A 16,780-nucleotide genomic window follows, 5' to 3' on the forward strand; every position below is an offset into this window, starting at 1 on the left:
AAAAATAGAATAGTGTTACGTCTATCTTTGGGATACAAATTCACCACCCAATATAACGGTGGGCTACGGGTCTAGTTGTTAGATATAGATACACCACCAATAATCGGAACCACGGTGCCATAGATCACCTTCTCGATCGGCCAAAATTGAGTTAGCAAAAGGTTGAATATTAATTCACCAAAAAAAATGAATTAACACCCTTAGACTTTTCTAAAACATACTCACCTACCCATTCAATCATTAGAGTTTGATTACATAAAGAATGATGAAAATAAAACTACCCACATTTACAACATTTAGGAAATAAAAATTGGACTACTACTTGCTAATAATTAAATAAAAGTGAAACAAACAAAAACTAAATTAAAATAATAAAATAAACAACTTGAAAATAAACGTGGGCAGATTGTGATGCATGCATTTACCCCTTAGCCATTTTCATGTGTATTCAAATGGGTAGTTGAACCGACCCGGCTGCCCGGCATAAATAGATTGATCCCACAGGTAAATATAGACGTGTTTACTACGTCCCTAATAAACCACACTTTAGTTTTGAACATTAGTACTAATGGAGTTGGTGGTTCATTGACAAAACCTTTAAACACCTAAGTTTGAGAGGTCTTGTGTTGTCCTATAACCGACAAAGATTAAAAGAAATTCGCCGTACAAAAAAAACTAATAATAATAATAAAGAATAAAAAGGGTCTGACTTTCAGTTTGTAAAACGTAGAGGGATTAGTTACAAAATGTCAAAATATAGTAGGGACTCAAATCTACACTTTTAGGCTTTAGGACCTTGTTGTCCCTATGTGGGCCACATTCCACTGTTGACTAAAACATAACATTATTTCAAGGCCACAATCATTCATCTTTCTCCCATTAAACTTTCCAATCTTTTAGTTTCTGTTCTCACACAAGGTATGGAATATGGACTCGTTTTATGAATTTAGTTTCATGTAATTTAGCTGGTTTTTGGGTTAAGTTTCATGGGTTCTTGTTATTACTAATTATGCTTTATGGGTTCTCTGTGTTATGCTCAAAGTTTTGATCTTTGAGAAAAAAAATTAACCTTTTGTTGTTGATTACAATTCATGCAGTTGATGCATGTTTATTAATGAGTTTTTTTTTTTTTGGTGTTTGAAGTGTTGTTCAGTTTGACTTGAATACTTCAAGAAATTAGTCAACCGGTTGTGAATTCATGTTCTTTTTATCAACTGAGTTGTTATTTGGGATTGACTTATCTAATAATCATTTTCTTTCAAAAATCTGACTTTTGATATTTGAAGTTTTATCCATGGCTGGTTAAACCTTTTTGGTGGGCCTAAAACTAAGACCGTAAACGGATTGAAAGTTTAGTGGTGAACCGTTCGGTGGGAAGTTCGTTTATTAAATAAGCCAATGGACATGAACAAGTTTGTTTGTTTATTTAGTTGAACGAACGAACTTAAGCATGTATCTCATTCGATCATTTATGTTCGTGAACGTTTGTTTAATTAAATCTGCTTGTTTTCATTCGTGTACGTTTGTTTATGCTCATTAGTTTAAGTTTGTTCGTTTACATTCGTTAATATATGTATTCAAATTTTTAGGCACATTATAATTTAGTCTAGTTTTAGTAACCTTTTAACCCAACGCATTGTTGTTCATCTGTGTTCAATTATGTTCGTTTGTTTACGCTCCTGAACCTTCGTTTATGCTGTTAATGAACAAACATAAATGAATACGTGCACACTTGTTTTCTTAATGAGCAGACACGAACAAGAAAACCACGTTTATTTAGGTGTCCGTGTTCGATTGTCTGTCATCTTGAGAACTCATTAACATTTACATGACAATACAACTTTCCTTTTATTAATATGCTTTAACGCTTAGTTTCATACAAATTACTAGCTTATATCTTTTGTACTTTGAGGCTAAATTATGATTTTAATTCATCTTACAATTCAAATTAGCAGTTCACGATGGGTATAAGAGTTGAGGTCATCTTTGTTTTCTTGCTGGCTGCCAGCTTAGCATGTGATGCTCGTGATTTAACCACCACTTTGAGAAGCAAGGTGTCTGCAATTTCAGGTATTTTATACTTTTATTCAAATAATTTCAGTGTTGTTATACATTTTATTATTTTAGTAGTGCACATGGACTCTTGCTTACAATAGTTGCTTTATGGTGTTAGTTACTCGATCTTAAATAGTTTAAATAAGGTCTTTTGATTAAGGAGATGTTTGGATATGTGTTTTGGAATTGACTATAGTGGCTTCAATATGCGATAATGGTTTTTTAATGTATGGATAAACCGATTCTGCATATCAAAATATTATTTAGGGGTCGAATAATTAGTTTCGATAAACTTAAAGTTTCTATTTACGCAATACTTTTGAGGAACTTTTACTCCCATTTCATGAAACAGTACAAGACGTCTCTTTTTTCTTATAAAATATAGGGCTGTAAACGGGCCGATCTGGCTTGTCTCGTTTATCTTTACGAGCTAAAATGTTGAGCTCGAGATCGGCTCGTAAAAGTCTCGATCCAGCTTGCTTAATTTTAAAAAAAGTTAATTTTCTATTTTTTACACATACTGATATGTATAGAAAGATAAATAAGAATACTTTTATCATACACATAATGCATAATTAATAAACTACAGAGTTGGTAATTTATATGCATTAAAATCTGGGCTACGATTTAAACGATCCAACGAGCGAGCCAGCTTAACGAGCTTAATGAGCAAGTTAACGAGCCGAGCTTACCTTAGCTCGGACTCGGCTTGTTTACAACCGGTTCGACTCGTTTATCTTAACAAGCTGAAATGTTGAGCCCGAGCTCAGTTCATAAAAAGCTCGAGCCATCTCGTTTGTGTTCTTAAAAAAATTAATTGTATATTTTTAAGCATACTTATATGTATTAAAAGAAAAAAAAAATAACGTACACATAGTTAATGAACTACAAAATTTAAAATTTGTATATATTAAAATCTGTGCTACACTTTTGGGTTAAATTTATATATGTTAAAATTTGGGCTTTAATATAAACGAGCCGACAAGCCATCTAAACGAACCTAATGAGCGAGCTGATGAGCTAAGCTTAATTTAGCTCGGGCTCAGCTTGTTACAAACCAATTCGGCTCAGCTCGTTTATAAACGAGCCGATTTCAAGCAAGCAACAACCTTAATAAAAAAAGAAATGTTTGCATTTATTCTGGACAATCAAAGTAAAATTATTACTTTTCCTTAAACAGTCACCAGTGGATAATTGATATAGTGTTGCCTCTAAAAACTTGTAGTTTTGAGATCAAAGACTGAGAAGAGATTTGAAGTTTCTGTAAACACGGGCGACAATTTGTGTAGTTTGTGCGAAGTCTATGCTAATGAGGCTCTTACATACCTTCAACGAAACGAAACCCGTCAAGAAGTTATATCTATTCTTCACGAAACTTGCTCAAACGTAATACCTTCTTTGAGGCCGCAGGTTTGTTTTCAGATACTTTTTGAAGGCGGAAAAGGGCATTTTGTTCTTCTTTTAGATATTTAAATAAGTAAAGTGTGAATAAATGCAATATAAAGACTATGTTAAGAACTCTTTGGTCCATTTGAACAGAAGTTTATATTATTATTATTATTGTTCTTCACATTTTGTTTTTCATATGTTGAGCATCTAAATGTTGGGTTTTGATCCTGTGCAGTGTGCCACTTTAGTAGATACCTATGTACCTCTATTCTTTCTTGAGATCTCCACAATCAAAGCTGAAGACTTTTGTGGAATAATCAGCCTTTGCAACGAGGTTGTTTCTTACGCTCAGGAATTCAAAAAGAACAGTTGTGATGTTTGCAATTTTGCTGTTTCTGAAATCATTACTTTGTTGAAAGATTCTGATAATCAGGTATTAGTCTTCTATATTTATTATTAATTTTGGTTGTATGTAAGTTTTACTTTTAAAAGTCGAGGGAAGTCTTCTCTTTATACACAGATGGCGAAGTTTAGGGTGTGAATGGGTCGGTTTTGGGTTCAAACCGAGAAGTCGGTTTTTGGGTTTTTTGAAAACTGTTCAATTTTAGTTTTTTCATCTTTTGGTTTTCAGTTTTCACAATAGGTTTGGTTTTAGTTTCTTCGGTTTTTCATTTGGGCTTAAAATGTTTGGGTCGAAAAAAAGGCCCAAAATAATGGATTTGGGCCTAAAATGTTTTTGTTTAACTAATTCCTAATTATTTTTTTTGGCTACACCATTTGTTAATTTCTTTTATAAATACTAACCATTAAAAAGTACACATTATAATTTTTTCGTTTTTACAATTCGGTTTTGACTATTTATTAATTTTTCTATAAATACTTAGCATTGAAAAACAAAAATTATAATCCATACATTCAATAACAAAAGTTGGTTTTTTTTCATTTTGATTCGGTTATTTGAACATGAAAACCCGAAACCGAACTGAAAATCTGGTTATTGAAAAAACATAAAACCAAAGCATCGGTTTTGAGTTGGGTTGGGTTGGGTTATTTCGGCTCTTTTATGATGGTTTCGGTTATGGGACAGTTATATGTCAGTTTCATGCACACCTCTAGCGAGGTTACCTTTTCACTATACACAAAAAGTGAAAAAAAAGTATATATACAGCGTTAACGGTTCTCAATTCAAGATTTTATCTTGTTTATTAGAACTTGCAATGAAATAACCAATTGTATTTATTTTTTATTTTCTAAATATGATGTTCATATTTATTTGGTATTCATCAGTTGGAAATCTTGAAGGTGCTCTTGGAACAATGCAAATCTGTGGAGAAGTACTTGCCTAAGGTTTGACAAATTCACAAACTTTCTTTGCACATTTATGTTATAGGTATTAATCAAATACATTCTGTATATTTTTTTTTGTCAGTGTAAAGCTTTGGTCTTTGAATACGTGCCTTTAATTCTCACAAACGCGGAGCAGATTCTTGAGAAAGAAGATATTTGTGGCAAGCTTCATGCATGCGATTCTTTGGTTTCGGACAACTAAAGAAAGACCGAAGATGTGGTTGATCTTTATGTGATTCGTGGAATGTGTTGTATCTATGATATATGTTTTGTGTGACATTTAATGTTGTAAAAATGGCATTAGATGAAGAAGTATTTCATTATCAACCATGTAATTAAGAATAAGAATTGCTATGTGTAAAAGTCAAAACACTCTACAAGCTTGTTTGCAATTTTATGAACTGTGATTTGTAGTTTTATAAACTCTTTCATCCTATATAATGTAATACAAAAACGTATGAGAGATCCGCAATACGTGATTTCAATTTCTGCTCAAATTAGTCATTTTATTCGGACAGACCTTTTTGTGCACCTCTATTCCCAATACCCATATCCATATAATTATAACACTTTTATTCACCATTTTTTTCAATTAAATAATATATTTTTATACCTTTATCATGATCTTTCTTCTCTCCCTTATTTACAAACAATTTCAACAAATATTAAAAAACCCGGGAGCAATTACAAACATAAATGGTGTTTTATGTACTTTTGTGCTAACTAATGATATTTAATGAAAAACTTGTAACTAAATATAAATTTATAATCACACCCAAAAAGAAAAAAAAAAGAAGAAAAAACATCATCATGATAATGTTTATAACCACACGACCGGTATACAAAATGTTTATGAATTGTTTTTATAAATTAGTGACCTTCCGAAGGGTCACTAAAGGACCAATGAGGGACTATGTCAGGCTCTTAGTCAGCAACATCTCAACATGTACTTGACCAACTATTATTTTAAAGCATCCTAACCTAAAACTTTTACACTATTAATAGGTTTAGTAATTAAAAAATGGAAACAAGTACATTCCAAAACATGAGTGATTATTACTCCCATATGAAAGATACTTAAATCACACTAATCCATCACACAAAAGCATTAAAACTATGTCATAAAGTGGTCAATAATGTAAAAAGTTTGTGAGTTAAAAATTCCAATATGGTGCCAATTATTGTGTTTTTTTCTTGTGTGATTAGAGATTGCTTATATTATATATGCCCCCCCCCATATGATAGGTCGTACAGGTTTTAATTAGATCAAGGGTCTTCATCTTTAGCTTATAACACACACCAAGAGTCATGTGCTAGGGGTGCATGCATGATCAGTCAGTTTTGAGCTGAAATCAAACCAAAATCGAGATTTTGGCTTATCAATGAACAAAAGTTGTCCATTTTTAATTATCTGGTTTCCAGTTTTACATATGGGTTCCATTTAATTATGGGTCAACTTTAGTTTTATATTTGAGTTAAAAATACTTAGGCGTGAAAAATTAGCTAAAACTAATGAATTTATGACTAAAACTTTCACGTAAATTTATAGGTAAACAATTGTTGTTTCAAATTAAGAATCGGATAATTCGGCTTTGTAATTATTTATATATTACTTAACATTCAAATAAACTTAAGTAATCCATAGTTTGGTACGGTTCGGGGATGAAACTAGTTTCGGGTGCTGTTTGGTAGCCTCTTAGAGCATTCCCAATCGGTTCTCCACATTCAATTTTAAAATTACCAAAAAAAATCATCACTTTTCTATCTAATTTTCAGTTAAACAATATTTTTTTATACTTTTATTATTACATTTTCTCTTTCCTTCACTCATAACCACTTTCAAAAATATTAAAAAAAACTATGAAGGGTGAACAATGTATCTCCTAATTTAACCATAAACAATATCATTTTATCTCTTATTCACTCACAACTACTTCAATCACACCCTAAAAATGGATAACACACTAGCAAGACATGGAAAACCCACCCATTGTAAATGCTCTTAATGATTCTATTAAGAGGTTACCACTAATTCGTCAGAGACTGAATGTGTTTGGTTACACCTCTTAATGCCTAATGGAGTTTCTTAAAGGTTAAGTTTCAGAAACATACTTTCAGAGATTACCTCTTAATTATTTAGACATCCTGTTGATTTAGCACTAGATTCAGAAAGTACCTCATAATTAGTATTTGGTTGCAAAGTTCGTTCCATGTATTAAAAAAATACAAAAATTACATTAAAATTAAAAATAAAAATTACATCAAAACTAAAGGTTCTATTTTTTTAAAATCTAACTTGCTTTATAAAAAGGTATTTCGGGTCGTTTTCGGATAGCTTGTTCTTTAAAACATCAAGATCTATGTCCATTTGGTTCACTTTAAGGACATCGATATAACAACCCATAATACAAACAAAAGGAAAAGTGAAGAAAAGAAAAGAGTAAATTCCATCCCACGTTTGTATAAATAAGAAAGTAAATTCTTGTCCCACATGGAAAGTTAGAAAAATTTGAAAACTCTTTATAAGAAAATGAGTTTATATAGTAATATTCTTTTATGCCAAGTATGCACCAAGTGGTCCTAGCGGAGGTTGTGAAGCACCTGACGCGCACGGGCAAGGGCACGGGCTCAGGCGAAGTGTGATGGACATTGCGCTTTGATGACGCACTTTACACTTCGCACGCTCGCATCGTCACGAGCCGCTTTATTGTTTTTGAAAACTTGTTCCTTCGCGCTACACGAAGGAATACATTTAAGCTCCTTCACACTACGCGAAGCACTATCAGTTATCCATGAACTCTATTGTCCTTCGCGCTACGTGAAGTAGTTCTTCGCCCTACGTGGCGTGGTAGTCACGCAACAATAACACAAGGCATAGCTAGGGCTGACTCGGCAACCTTATGCTCCGTTCGCGCGACGCCGCTGACCCAATTTCAACTATAAATAGGTTGGGATCCATACTTTAATTCCTCGTCCCACATTCTGCTTTCTCTCTAAAATTTTCTTATATATTGGTATAATACCCCGAGTAGTCATAACGATACCCTCTCCGATCGATAAGAAACTTTTATTAACGAATTCGAAAGCTCTGCCTATACAAGGTAAGACACTGTGTCATTGTGTAAAGTTTCTAATCTCGTGATTATCGTTATAATAATTGGGTTTATACTAATTTAAATATGCTACATTGTGTTTAACCTAGGTGCCTAATGCCACGAAGCGCTCGTTTATTATAAACTTACAAGGTGAGACATTCGAGTCTTTGTACAACTCACATTTACATGAGATAACTGTTTTTCCAATACTGTCATGATGATTTTTAAACCTATTAAACTCATGACAGATAATACTTTCAAAGTATTTTCAAAGGATTTAAATTACATTATAGTGATTAAGTCTTTGTAGACTTACGTGATGATTACTACGGGTATTGTGGGGTTTGGTATAGAATATTTCCCTACTGGGCTATTATATGTTACTTACTGGACACGTGTTAGCTAATAAGTAATATGACCACGTCACGGTTGAGTGACAAGTACCTTTAGGTAATTTGTAAGCAGACAGATATAAAAACATCTTAATGTTGTAACTGTAAAATGTGTTATTTACATGTGAATTCTCTCACAAGTATTTTATGCTGATAAAATATTTTTAAACATGTTTCAGGTGACTTGTTAGAGACAAATGAATGATGCATACGAGCTTCAGCTTAAATAAGTGGCTTGTCACCAGAATAAATAAACGTGTTTTGTAAATTAGGGTTTATCCCTATAAAACTTATGTTTTTATAAAAATGAGTTTTTTTCCCAGTTTGTGAAATAAGAATCATGGTGTTTTTTAAACTCTGATAATTTTCCCTAACTACGGTTCTGATGAAATATTCATCTGCAAAATTATTTTAATAAACACCGATACCACCACTCAACGTTCACGGCTCTCCTCCCAAGATATAGGGATCAGGGGTTGTGACAATCGACGACCTTAAAGTAGTTACATATATGCCCTCATGCTCGGGTCGTAATTAACACTGACCGAGTACGAATATTGAGGGGCCGGTTGGGTGATGTTCAATTGTGGATTATTTTGGTCGGGATTGTTTGAGTCGGGTTGTCCGGAGTATTGAAAAAAACCGAGCATATGATTGTTGAAGGAATTTATATTTGTTGGGTAAATTGAAAAAAATGAAAAAGGATGAGAATGTTTTTGGGTTTAAAAGGGTTAAAAAGATTGTTTAAAAAAATGAAATGGGGTGATTATATAATAAATAAAATTGTTTTTTAGTTATACCATTATCCAATGGTAGGATATATATTTCAAAACTTGAGCCATTGTAATTATATGATAGAAACGCTTGGGGGAAATTTTTGTCCGAAAACACCGGAGAAGGGAAAGGGGGCTGTGTGTCTAGACGTTTTATCCCAAAAGGCCATAAAATAGCTAGTGGGCGTTACGATGGTGTAAGAGGGACTAGAAAACATTAGTTTCAAAAAGGTAACCCCGCTTTAGTGTAAAAATAATCACATCCTCTCCGGATTTGAGGTAGCATTTAATTTCACATGTTTGAAAGATTGCCAATGTGCATACCCTATTTGAAGGACAATATATAGACATGGCTTATTTATGCTCTCACTTAAAATGAACTTCCTTAATACTATATATTTTAAATGAAAGGTGAAATCAATGTATGCTGATGTTTAAAAACACAATTTATTTATGCATTTGCCAAAAGAAATTAAATATCATTAACTATATCTTAAAAGGGAACAGAGATAAATATTTGTATAAATAGGAACAGAGATAAATATTTGTATAAATATGTTTAGACCCTCTCGTATTCTCTCTCCATCTGTCTATATGCACACACATATATACATATACATACTCACAAGTACAAGATAAACAATATATATATAAACTCTCTCTTTCTTTAATATCCTCTTGTCATGGTAACCCTTCATGGCGAATGAAGAACCTCTTATGAACGAAAATTAACCTGTATACGGCCAAGAACACGACGGAAAGGCACAAATAACAACGAATTCCAACATTTTAAGGTTCAGATTATGATATTTATAATGTATTTTACTGAAAGAATATACCTGAATTTTTGAAGGGGATATTATTTTTAAACAATTAATTATACATACATAAGTACAAACAGCCCATTATTCAGAAGGAATATTATTTGTTTTTTCTTTCCCATTGTTCACTATAACCAAGTCTCCATCTATATCCCCTTGTTTGTGAATGTGTGTGCAGAGTGAGCATGTGCATGATGGATGCATCTCGAGGAGGAGCTCATGGGGATGCTGATATTGTCGTTATAAACGACTCTGAACAAGTTCAAAACAAGGATTTTGCCAACAACAACGTTAACGAAGCAGATACACAAGTTCGGTTCTTTCGTGATTTTCTCACAAGTATACCAGTAAATAAGGTTCTCTCTCTCTCTCTACACACACATTTGTTTGGCAAGGGGATGAATATTTAGATTATTTGTGTCTTTTACTTTATTTCATCAAGGAAATGGTGTCAGAGTTCTTGATTTTAATTAATGGGAACTATATTTCTTTTATTATGATTTCATGTATATTAACTAAAAGTTTTTTGAGAATCACTACTGGCTCATTTGTGACCTAATTTGTGTGTTAACAAATGGTTGTTTTATTGAAATAAAAAAAAACAAACAAACTTTACAATGTGCTGGATAACTTAGATTGAAATAGTATAAGTTTATTAAAACTATATAGACATTAAGTATTAAACAATGATGTTTGAGTCAAACCTAAGTGATTTCATTTTTTGTAGGGCAAATTTTCTAAAAGGCTTGGAAACATTTTTTGAAGGAGTGAAGTTTGCTGTTAGTAATGCAACACTGATTGTTTATTATATCCAAATATAAAATTAGGTTTAAGTTTAAGTTTAAATGTTTAACACATGTTTTTTAGTTTTCTTTCCTATGTTTTTTTTGTGTTTGGAAGGTGTCTTTTTCAATCGTTTGGTTCACTAAATTCTCTATTTTAAATAGAAAACTTGCTATTTAAAGTGTTTGGTGCCTTAGAACACCTTTTTACTACTAGGAAACTTGCTATTTATAGCATCCTTATTATTAACAATTTGTTCCTTGAGTGTCGTACCTAAACATTTTGGTGAAACTACTAAAACTTCCAATATCATTTATTGCACGTTTTTTTTCATCTTAAATGCAATATATAGATATAAATAAAATATGGGTAAGTAAGAAAATCGGGAGAGAGAAGGTACAAGATTAATTTTTCTACATACATCAACAAAGAAATGACAATTTATAAGAAAAACGGCTTAATATGATTCTCTCTTTCCATGATGTATTCTTAACTTCAATGTCATTGATTTCAATTAAATTTTGAAATTGTAAATTAACTTACAAATTCTTTCTGTTAGACATACATTCAAAGCATGCCAGTGTGTGTATATATATGTGTGTGTACATATGACATTTACAAGGCTTTTGGCCTAGTGATAACAAATAGTGTATGTAACGGTGTTTCTTCATAAGTTGTTACGAGTTCGAGTCGCATGGTTGACAAAATATGTAGATTTAAAAGTATAATTTATGTGTGTATGAGTTAACAATTTTAGAAAATTCTAATAATCTTAAAAATCAAATGTTATCACAATGACATTACAAACCGAACCCTCATTGGCAGACATATCCGTCAAAAATCCCTCAGAGAACTATCAACAACAATCCGTCAATGATAGCTCAGTCAGAAATCAGGACATGAGTGATCAATGGCTAATTCAGTCAGTCGGTGATACTTGTTTGTGTAGTAGTGTAAAGTTACAAAAATATTCCATCATTAGGTGGATGGAAAAATGATTATTGTGTTAAAAAAAGCAAAAAGTGTTTTAAGGCTATTTAACATTCAAAATGCTCGACGTTAACTGGAATTGATTTCTATTATTTTGTCCCGGCCACTTGACTAGAAATTGTACTTTTAAAGTTAGTTTTTCTGACTAAAAGATGGACATAATATGTTGAAACCAATGTCATGGCCGGCCATCACCTTCGAATCACATGCTAATATTATATGCTGATTGCCATCTTTTAAACATCGTAATCATGTAAAGAAATGCATGCCTTGAAAGTATTAGTGTTAAAAAGATATTATAATTTATTAAATTATTGCTAATTAATATTTAATACTTTGTATTTTAATACTATCTGCAGGCAAAAAAAATAATGCAAGTCTTGCTCATGACAGATACAATGTTTCAGTATTCTGATGGAAAGTTATTAAAAAATTTTGAAAAGTTATAAAATTGTCATTTAATATATATCTCGATTGTTTCTTATAATCAACTTGATCGTCTGTATAAATAACAAATAAATACAAGGAAACATAATTAATTACAATCTCTATTTACAAAAAAAAATATGTATATATAACTATAACAAAGTAGATAATTAATTTGCTAGCTGATAGTTGATTGATGATGATGCATATATACAGGTGGTAGAAGAGATATTAATGATTGGGAAAGCAGCATGTCCAGTAGCAACAACCACTTTCCTTGTGTTTTCAAAGTCTATGATCTCGATGTTATTCTTAAGCCACATGGGTAAAATTGAACTAGCAGGAGGCACTCTAGCCATTAGTTTCATCAATGTCACAAGCATCTCAATCATGAAAGGTTTATGCATGGGCATGGATCCAATTTGCTTCCAAGCCTTTGGTGCCAAAAGGTTTTCAGTACTTAACCAAATGTACATCAAAACCGTCATCCTTCTCTTAATTACTTCCGTGCCCATCACCTTCCTATGGCTAAACATGGAGCCCGTGCTCCATCTACTCGGTCAAGACCGCGTGATCACAAAGGTTGCAGCAGTCTACTTAACATTCACACTCCCTGAGCTCCCAGCCCTGGCCATATTGCTACCGCTTCGATCCTTCTTACGTGCACAAGGGTTGAACTCAGCTGCCACCATGGCTGCAACTTATTCCACTATCTTGCATCTTCTTATTAACTACTTCTTTATAAGTTACTTGAAATTAGGGGTGAAAGGTGTAGCTATGGCATCAACTTGTTTCTCATATAACATGATTATCGCGTTGTTGATCTATCTTTGCATGTCGAAAGTCGCTATTAAGCCTTGGGCGGCTAGGAGCAGGACCAGTTTCTTGTCTTTCTTTCAGGGTTGGGGGCCATTGTTGAGTATGGCCATACCGAGTTTGTTTTCGGTTTGTTTGGAGTGGTGGTGGTATGAGATCATTCTTTTTCTTAGTGGGCTACTTGAAAATCCTCAATCTTGTGTTGCAACTACAGGGCTAATCATGCAAACCACTGGTGTTATTTACGTGATACCCTTTTCGTTGAGCTTAAGTATATCACAACGTGTTGGGAGCGAGCTAGGTGCAGGTCAACCGGCTCGTGCTCGATGGGCAGCAATTGTTGGGATCTCAATTGCTTTCGTGTATGGGCTTGTCGTGTTTGGTTTATCTGTTGCTTTGAGAAATGTTTATGGGAAATTATACACGGACGAGGTTCAAGTCCTTGCATTGCTTTCCTCGTCACTACCAGTGACAGGTCTGGCTGAGGTGGGCAACGCACCACAGACTGCTGCCTGTGGTGCGTTAACAGGGTCAGCCAGGCCTAAAGTCGGTGTTAGAATAAACATCGCGGCTTTCTACCTTGTAGGGCTTCCTTTGTCTATTGTTCTGGCCTTCGTTTTGAAGATAGGTTATCGGGGACTATGGCTAGGGTTAGTTGCATCACAGGCGGCTTGTTTATCGTTAATGATGTATACATTGGTGAAAACCAATTGGAGAGATCAAGCTAAAAGAGCAGAAGAACTGACTTTGGTTGTGGATAAAGAAGATGAAACTGAACTCAATGAACTTGTGACTTGATGGTCACTTTGCTTCATGATTTTCCACCAGCAAAAAGTATACAAAGGGTAGTTATTTTTAGGGTTTATCAAGAGTGAATATCATTATTTTAATTAGATTATTCTTTTGACCACTCATTCTTTCTTTTGTTGAACAAGTTAATCATTCAACACTCTAGCTTATTAGTTGTTTGGAAGCTAAGGTAACCATGCAAGAGTATATTTTTTTACATTGTATTAACTATTTGTTGTAAATTTTCATTTATCATCACATATATGTTTGTACTCAATTATTTTCTTTGGCATTTTAAGATGTGCTTTCAAATATATTTCACAAATGGTATTTCTACGTACGTAGGCTGCAACATTAGGTTTAGCATATGGCGCAGTTTTATGAGAAAACCTAAACATGCAATGAGATTCGAGGCCTGTCATGCAACGCGACACTAAACGAGCAAATATATACAAACTACAAGTTAGTGATGAACGAAGACATCAGCATACTTGTCTTGTAATTAAGAAATGGCCTAATTAAATAACTGCCCCTAATGTGTAAGTTAAAGAGTTGGATAAACATTTTTTTAGAATGGCATTTGATATAAGAGACTGGCAAAAGCTAGAAATGGAACAGTTTATGGATATGCGTCAATGTTGGCAAAGGCCTGATACTAGTTTTTTATGTATGTGTTGGTAAATTTAATGTTATTGAACCGTTTTTGTTAGTTGGACTTACCTAAGAACTATTCTTAATAAGAAATGATACAAGTAAAAGGGTGTATAGTGCACACTTGTTCAAAACTAGATTTCTGACACCTATGACCCAGTGAATGAGTGAACACAAGTGTCAGGAAACTTAGACCAAGGGGTACCAAGGGGTTCCAAGGGGTAGAGCTCCTAGGTTGGGGACTGGTCGGGACTGGCTCAAGAGAGTTTCAAGGGTCTGAGTGGCGCCCACGATAAGCCAAAATATGATTACTATGTTGAAAGCCTTTCGGGTTTGCTTTTAATAGGGTCTTGTTGCTTGGTTTGTCAATAGTAACTCGCATAAGTATGAACTAATCAAGTATAAAATATGAACATTATAGAAAGTGTGATTAAAAACAAATGTATTGCGAACAAAAGTAACTTATATTATAGTCAATTCAATCAGCCCCAAATAAATCATAAGTAACTCGACGGTCAATACCAATTACCAGTTGTATATCGAGCACAACTTGAGTCATCTACGGTAACAATTCGACTCTCATATACTAATAGTAACTATGTTCCTACCAAAGGAGTTCATGTTGATAGAGTTATTATTGCTAGTGGTAACATATATAATAAATGCCAATTTATCCGGAAACTGGCACACTAGTCTTCTCACGAAGCATAATGGTATTTCAACTAAACGTTGTGATGGCTTCTTAACTAGCTATGAAATGAAGTTAATTCTATTTCATAACATAAAATACATATTTGTTCTTGTATTCTTTATAAACCACCCAATTAAAGATTGTGAGAATACAATCAAAATGCTTTAATATGACAGTAATTCATATACGATTCAGAAAGATATTCAGGCTTTCCCTAACCATAAAACCTACATTATGATCCTTTGATGTTGCCAGAAGTCAAAATATAATGAAGACTTGTGAATAAATATTAATAAAATTTTGTATATTAATTAGCTTCATAGAAAAGTAATCATTTTATACCTTGTATTGATCGGGATGGCACATTTGAACATTCAGTTTCATTATATTTATGACACTCTTTTAGGTTAGCAAAGGACATAAAAAAGTAATTATATTTTGTTCATCTTTTCCTACTATAATGCTTGCTTCAACTTTTAGTGACGAATCAATTAATAATACTTTACGCCATCATGCATAGTGAAAGATTCTCCAACATCATCTCGGACCACCAAAGGACTACGAAAAGGTTCGTGATCGAATGACTCTTTAACGTCTTCAACACATGAAGACTTCTAAAACGTTAAATAAAAAGGAAAAAGAAGAAGAAAACTCTCCCGGACCACAATATTAGATCAAAAAGGGTTATAAAGAAAGCTAGCAATATGAAAAAACAATAATAGTTAGTTTGTTTATTAATATGTAATTTAGGTAAACTTTAATTAAATATCACTTTCTAAAGTTATTAGTTAAACTTAAACCAATAGCTTTAGCATCACATGATAATCATTTTTTTTAGTTTTAACTCTGGAAAGATTGCACGCTCGTGAATGTGAAGTACAACTTAGGAGTTTATTAGTCTACAAAGTATTATACTTAAATCTTTCTTATGTCATAATCTGTATATTTATGTTAACGCATACCAAAAATCCTATGTGTCACTCTTTGGTTACTCCCACTACCTCTCAAGCCATCAAATTGCTTGATTTTTTATTTTGAGCTTTTCTAATGCGTTTGACCCGAATTCACGGGTATGAGTCTTACCAGACTCGGGCAAATCCTTATATGGTTATAACATCTTATTTGTTTGTGTAACTCTTAATAATCAAACAATATATTTCATGGGTCATGGGTCTCACCGAACCCTGATAGTCCTTAAATGAGTTATAATATCTCATTTATTTGTAAAACAATTTCCTAATCAAACAATATTTTTTGCGCGTCACGAGTCTCGCCGAACCAGGATAGCCCTTAAACGGGCTATAACATCTCATTTATATGTGAAACACTTTCATCAACAAACCCTAATTTTATTTCTCTCATTAATATACTCTCCGTTGCCGGTATGTTCTCTCCATCACCGGTTAACTTCTGATTATCACCCGCCATTGTCAACCTTCCCTCTCATGCATCAACCACCACCGTCACCTACATCAACCACCCTTTTTTCACAAGATAAATATTTGTGTTTATGTTTTTTCGCTTAAAAATATCAACATGTTTGTGTTCGTTTATGTTCATTCGTTAAAAATCTAAAAACCTACACATGTCAATTGAAAGAGCAAAACATTAAAAAATACATTGGACGTAACTAACTAATATACACGTATTAAATCAAAACAAAACTACGTTAACAAATAAAACGAATCACTACAAAATAAAAAATAAAAAAAATTAAAACAAAAAACTAAATAAACTTCTGTAACACTGGAGACTCAACCTA

General features: G+C 33.1%; 2 protein-coding genes across 2 annotated transcripts; both read left to right on the forward strand.

The window, feature by feature from the left end:
- The first annotated feature begins 842 nt into the window (after positions 1 to 842).
- Positions 843 to 5,214, forward strand: LOC143575255 (uncharacterized). The gene is made up of 6 exons (XM_077059677.1): positions 843 to 918; positions 1,956 to 2,070; positions 3,281 to 3,465; positions 3,680 to 3,877; positions 4,732 to 4,791; positions 4,874 to 5,214. Exons 2-6 carry the CDS (start codon positions 1,962 to 1,964, stop codon positions 4,991 to 4,993), a joined length of 672 nt encoding a protein of 223 aa, XP_076915792.1. The 5' UTR covers positions 843 to 918; positions 1,956 to 1,961; the 3' UTR covers positions 4,994 to 5,214.
- Positions 5,215 to 9,671: 4,457 nt separating this feature from the next.
- LOC143575256 (protein DETOXIFICATION 53-like) lies at positions 9,672 to 14,239 on the forward strand. The gene is made up of 2 exons (XM_077059678.1): positions 9,672 to 10,228; positions 12,288 to 14,239. The coding sequence occupies exons 1-2, from the start codon at positions 10,058 to 10,060 to the stop codon at positions 13,683 to 13,685; spliced, it is 1,569 nt and encodes a 522-aa protein (XP_076915793.1). The 5' UTR covers positions 9,672 to 10,057; the 3' UTR covers positions 13,686 to 14,239.
- Positions 14,240 to 16,780: the final 2,541 nt, after the last annotated feature.

The sequence above is a fragment of the Bidens hawaiensis genome, unplaced genomic scaffold (assembly GCF_021521415.1).
Source record: "Bidens hawaiensis isolate Kalapana, Puna unplaced genomic scaffold, B.hawaiensis_p1.1 tig00027321_1, whole genome shotgun sequence".
In the NCBI taxonomy this organism is placed as follows: domain Eukaryota; kingdom Viridiplantae; phylum Streptophyta; class Magnoliopsida; order Asterales; family Asteraceae; genus Bidens; species Bidens hawaiensis.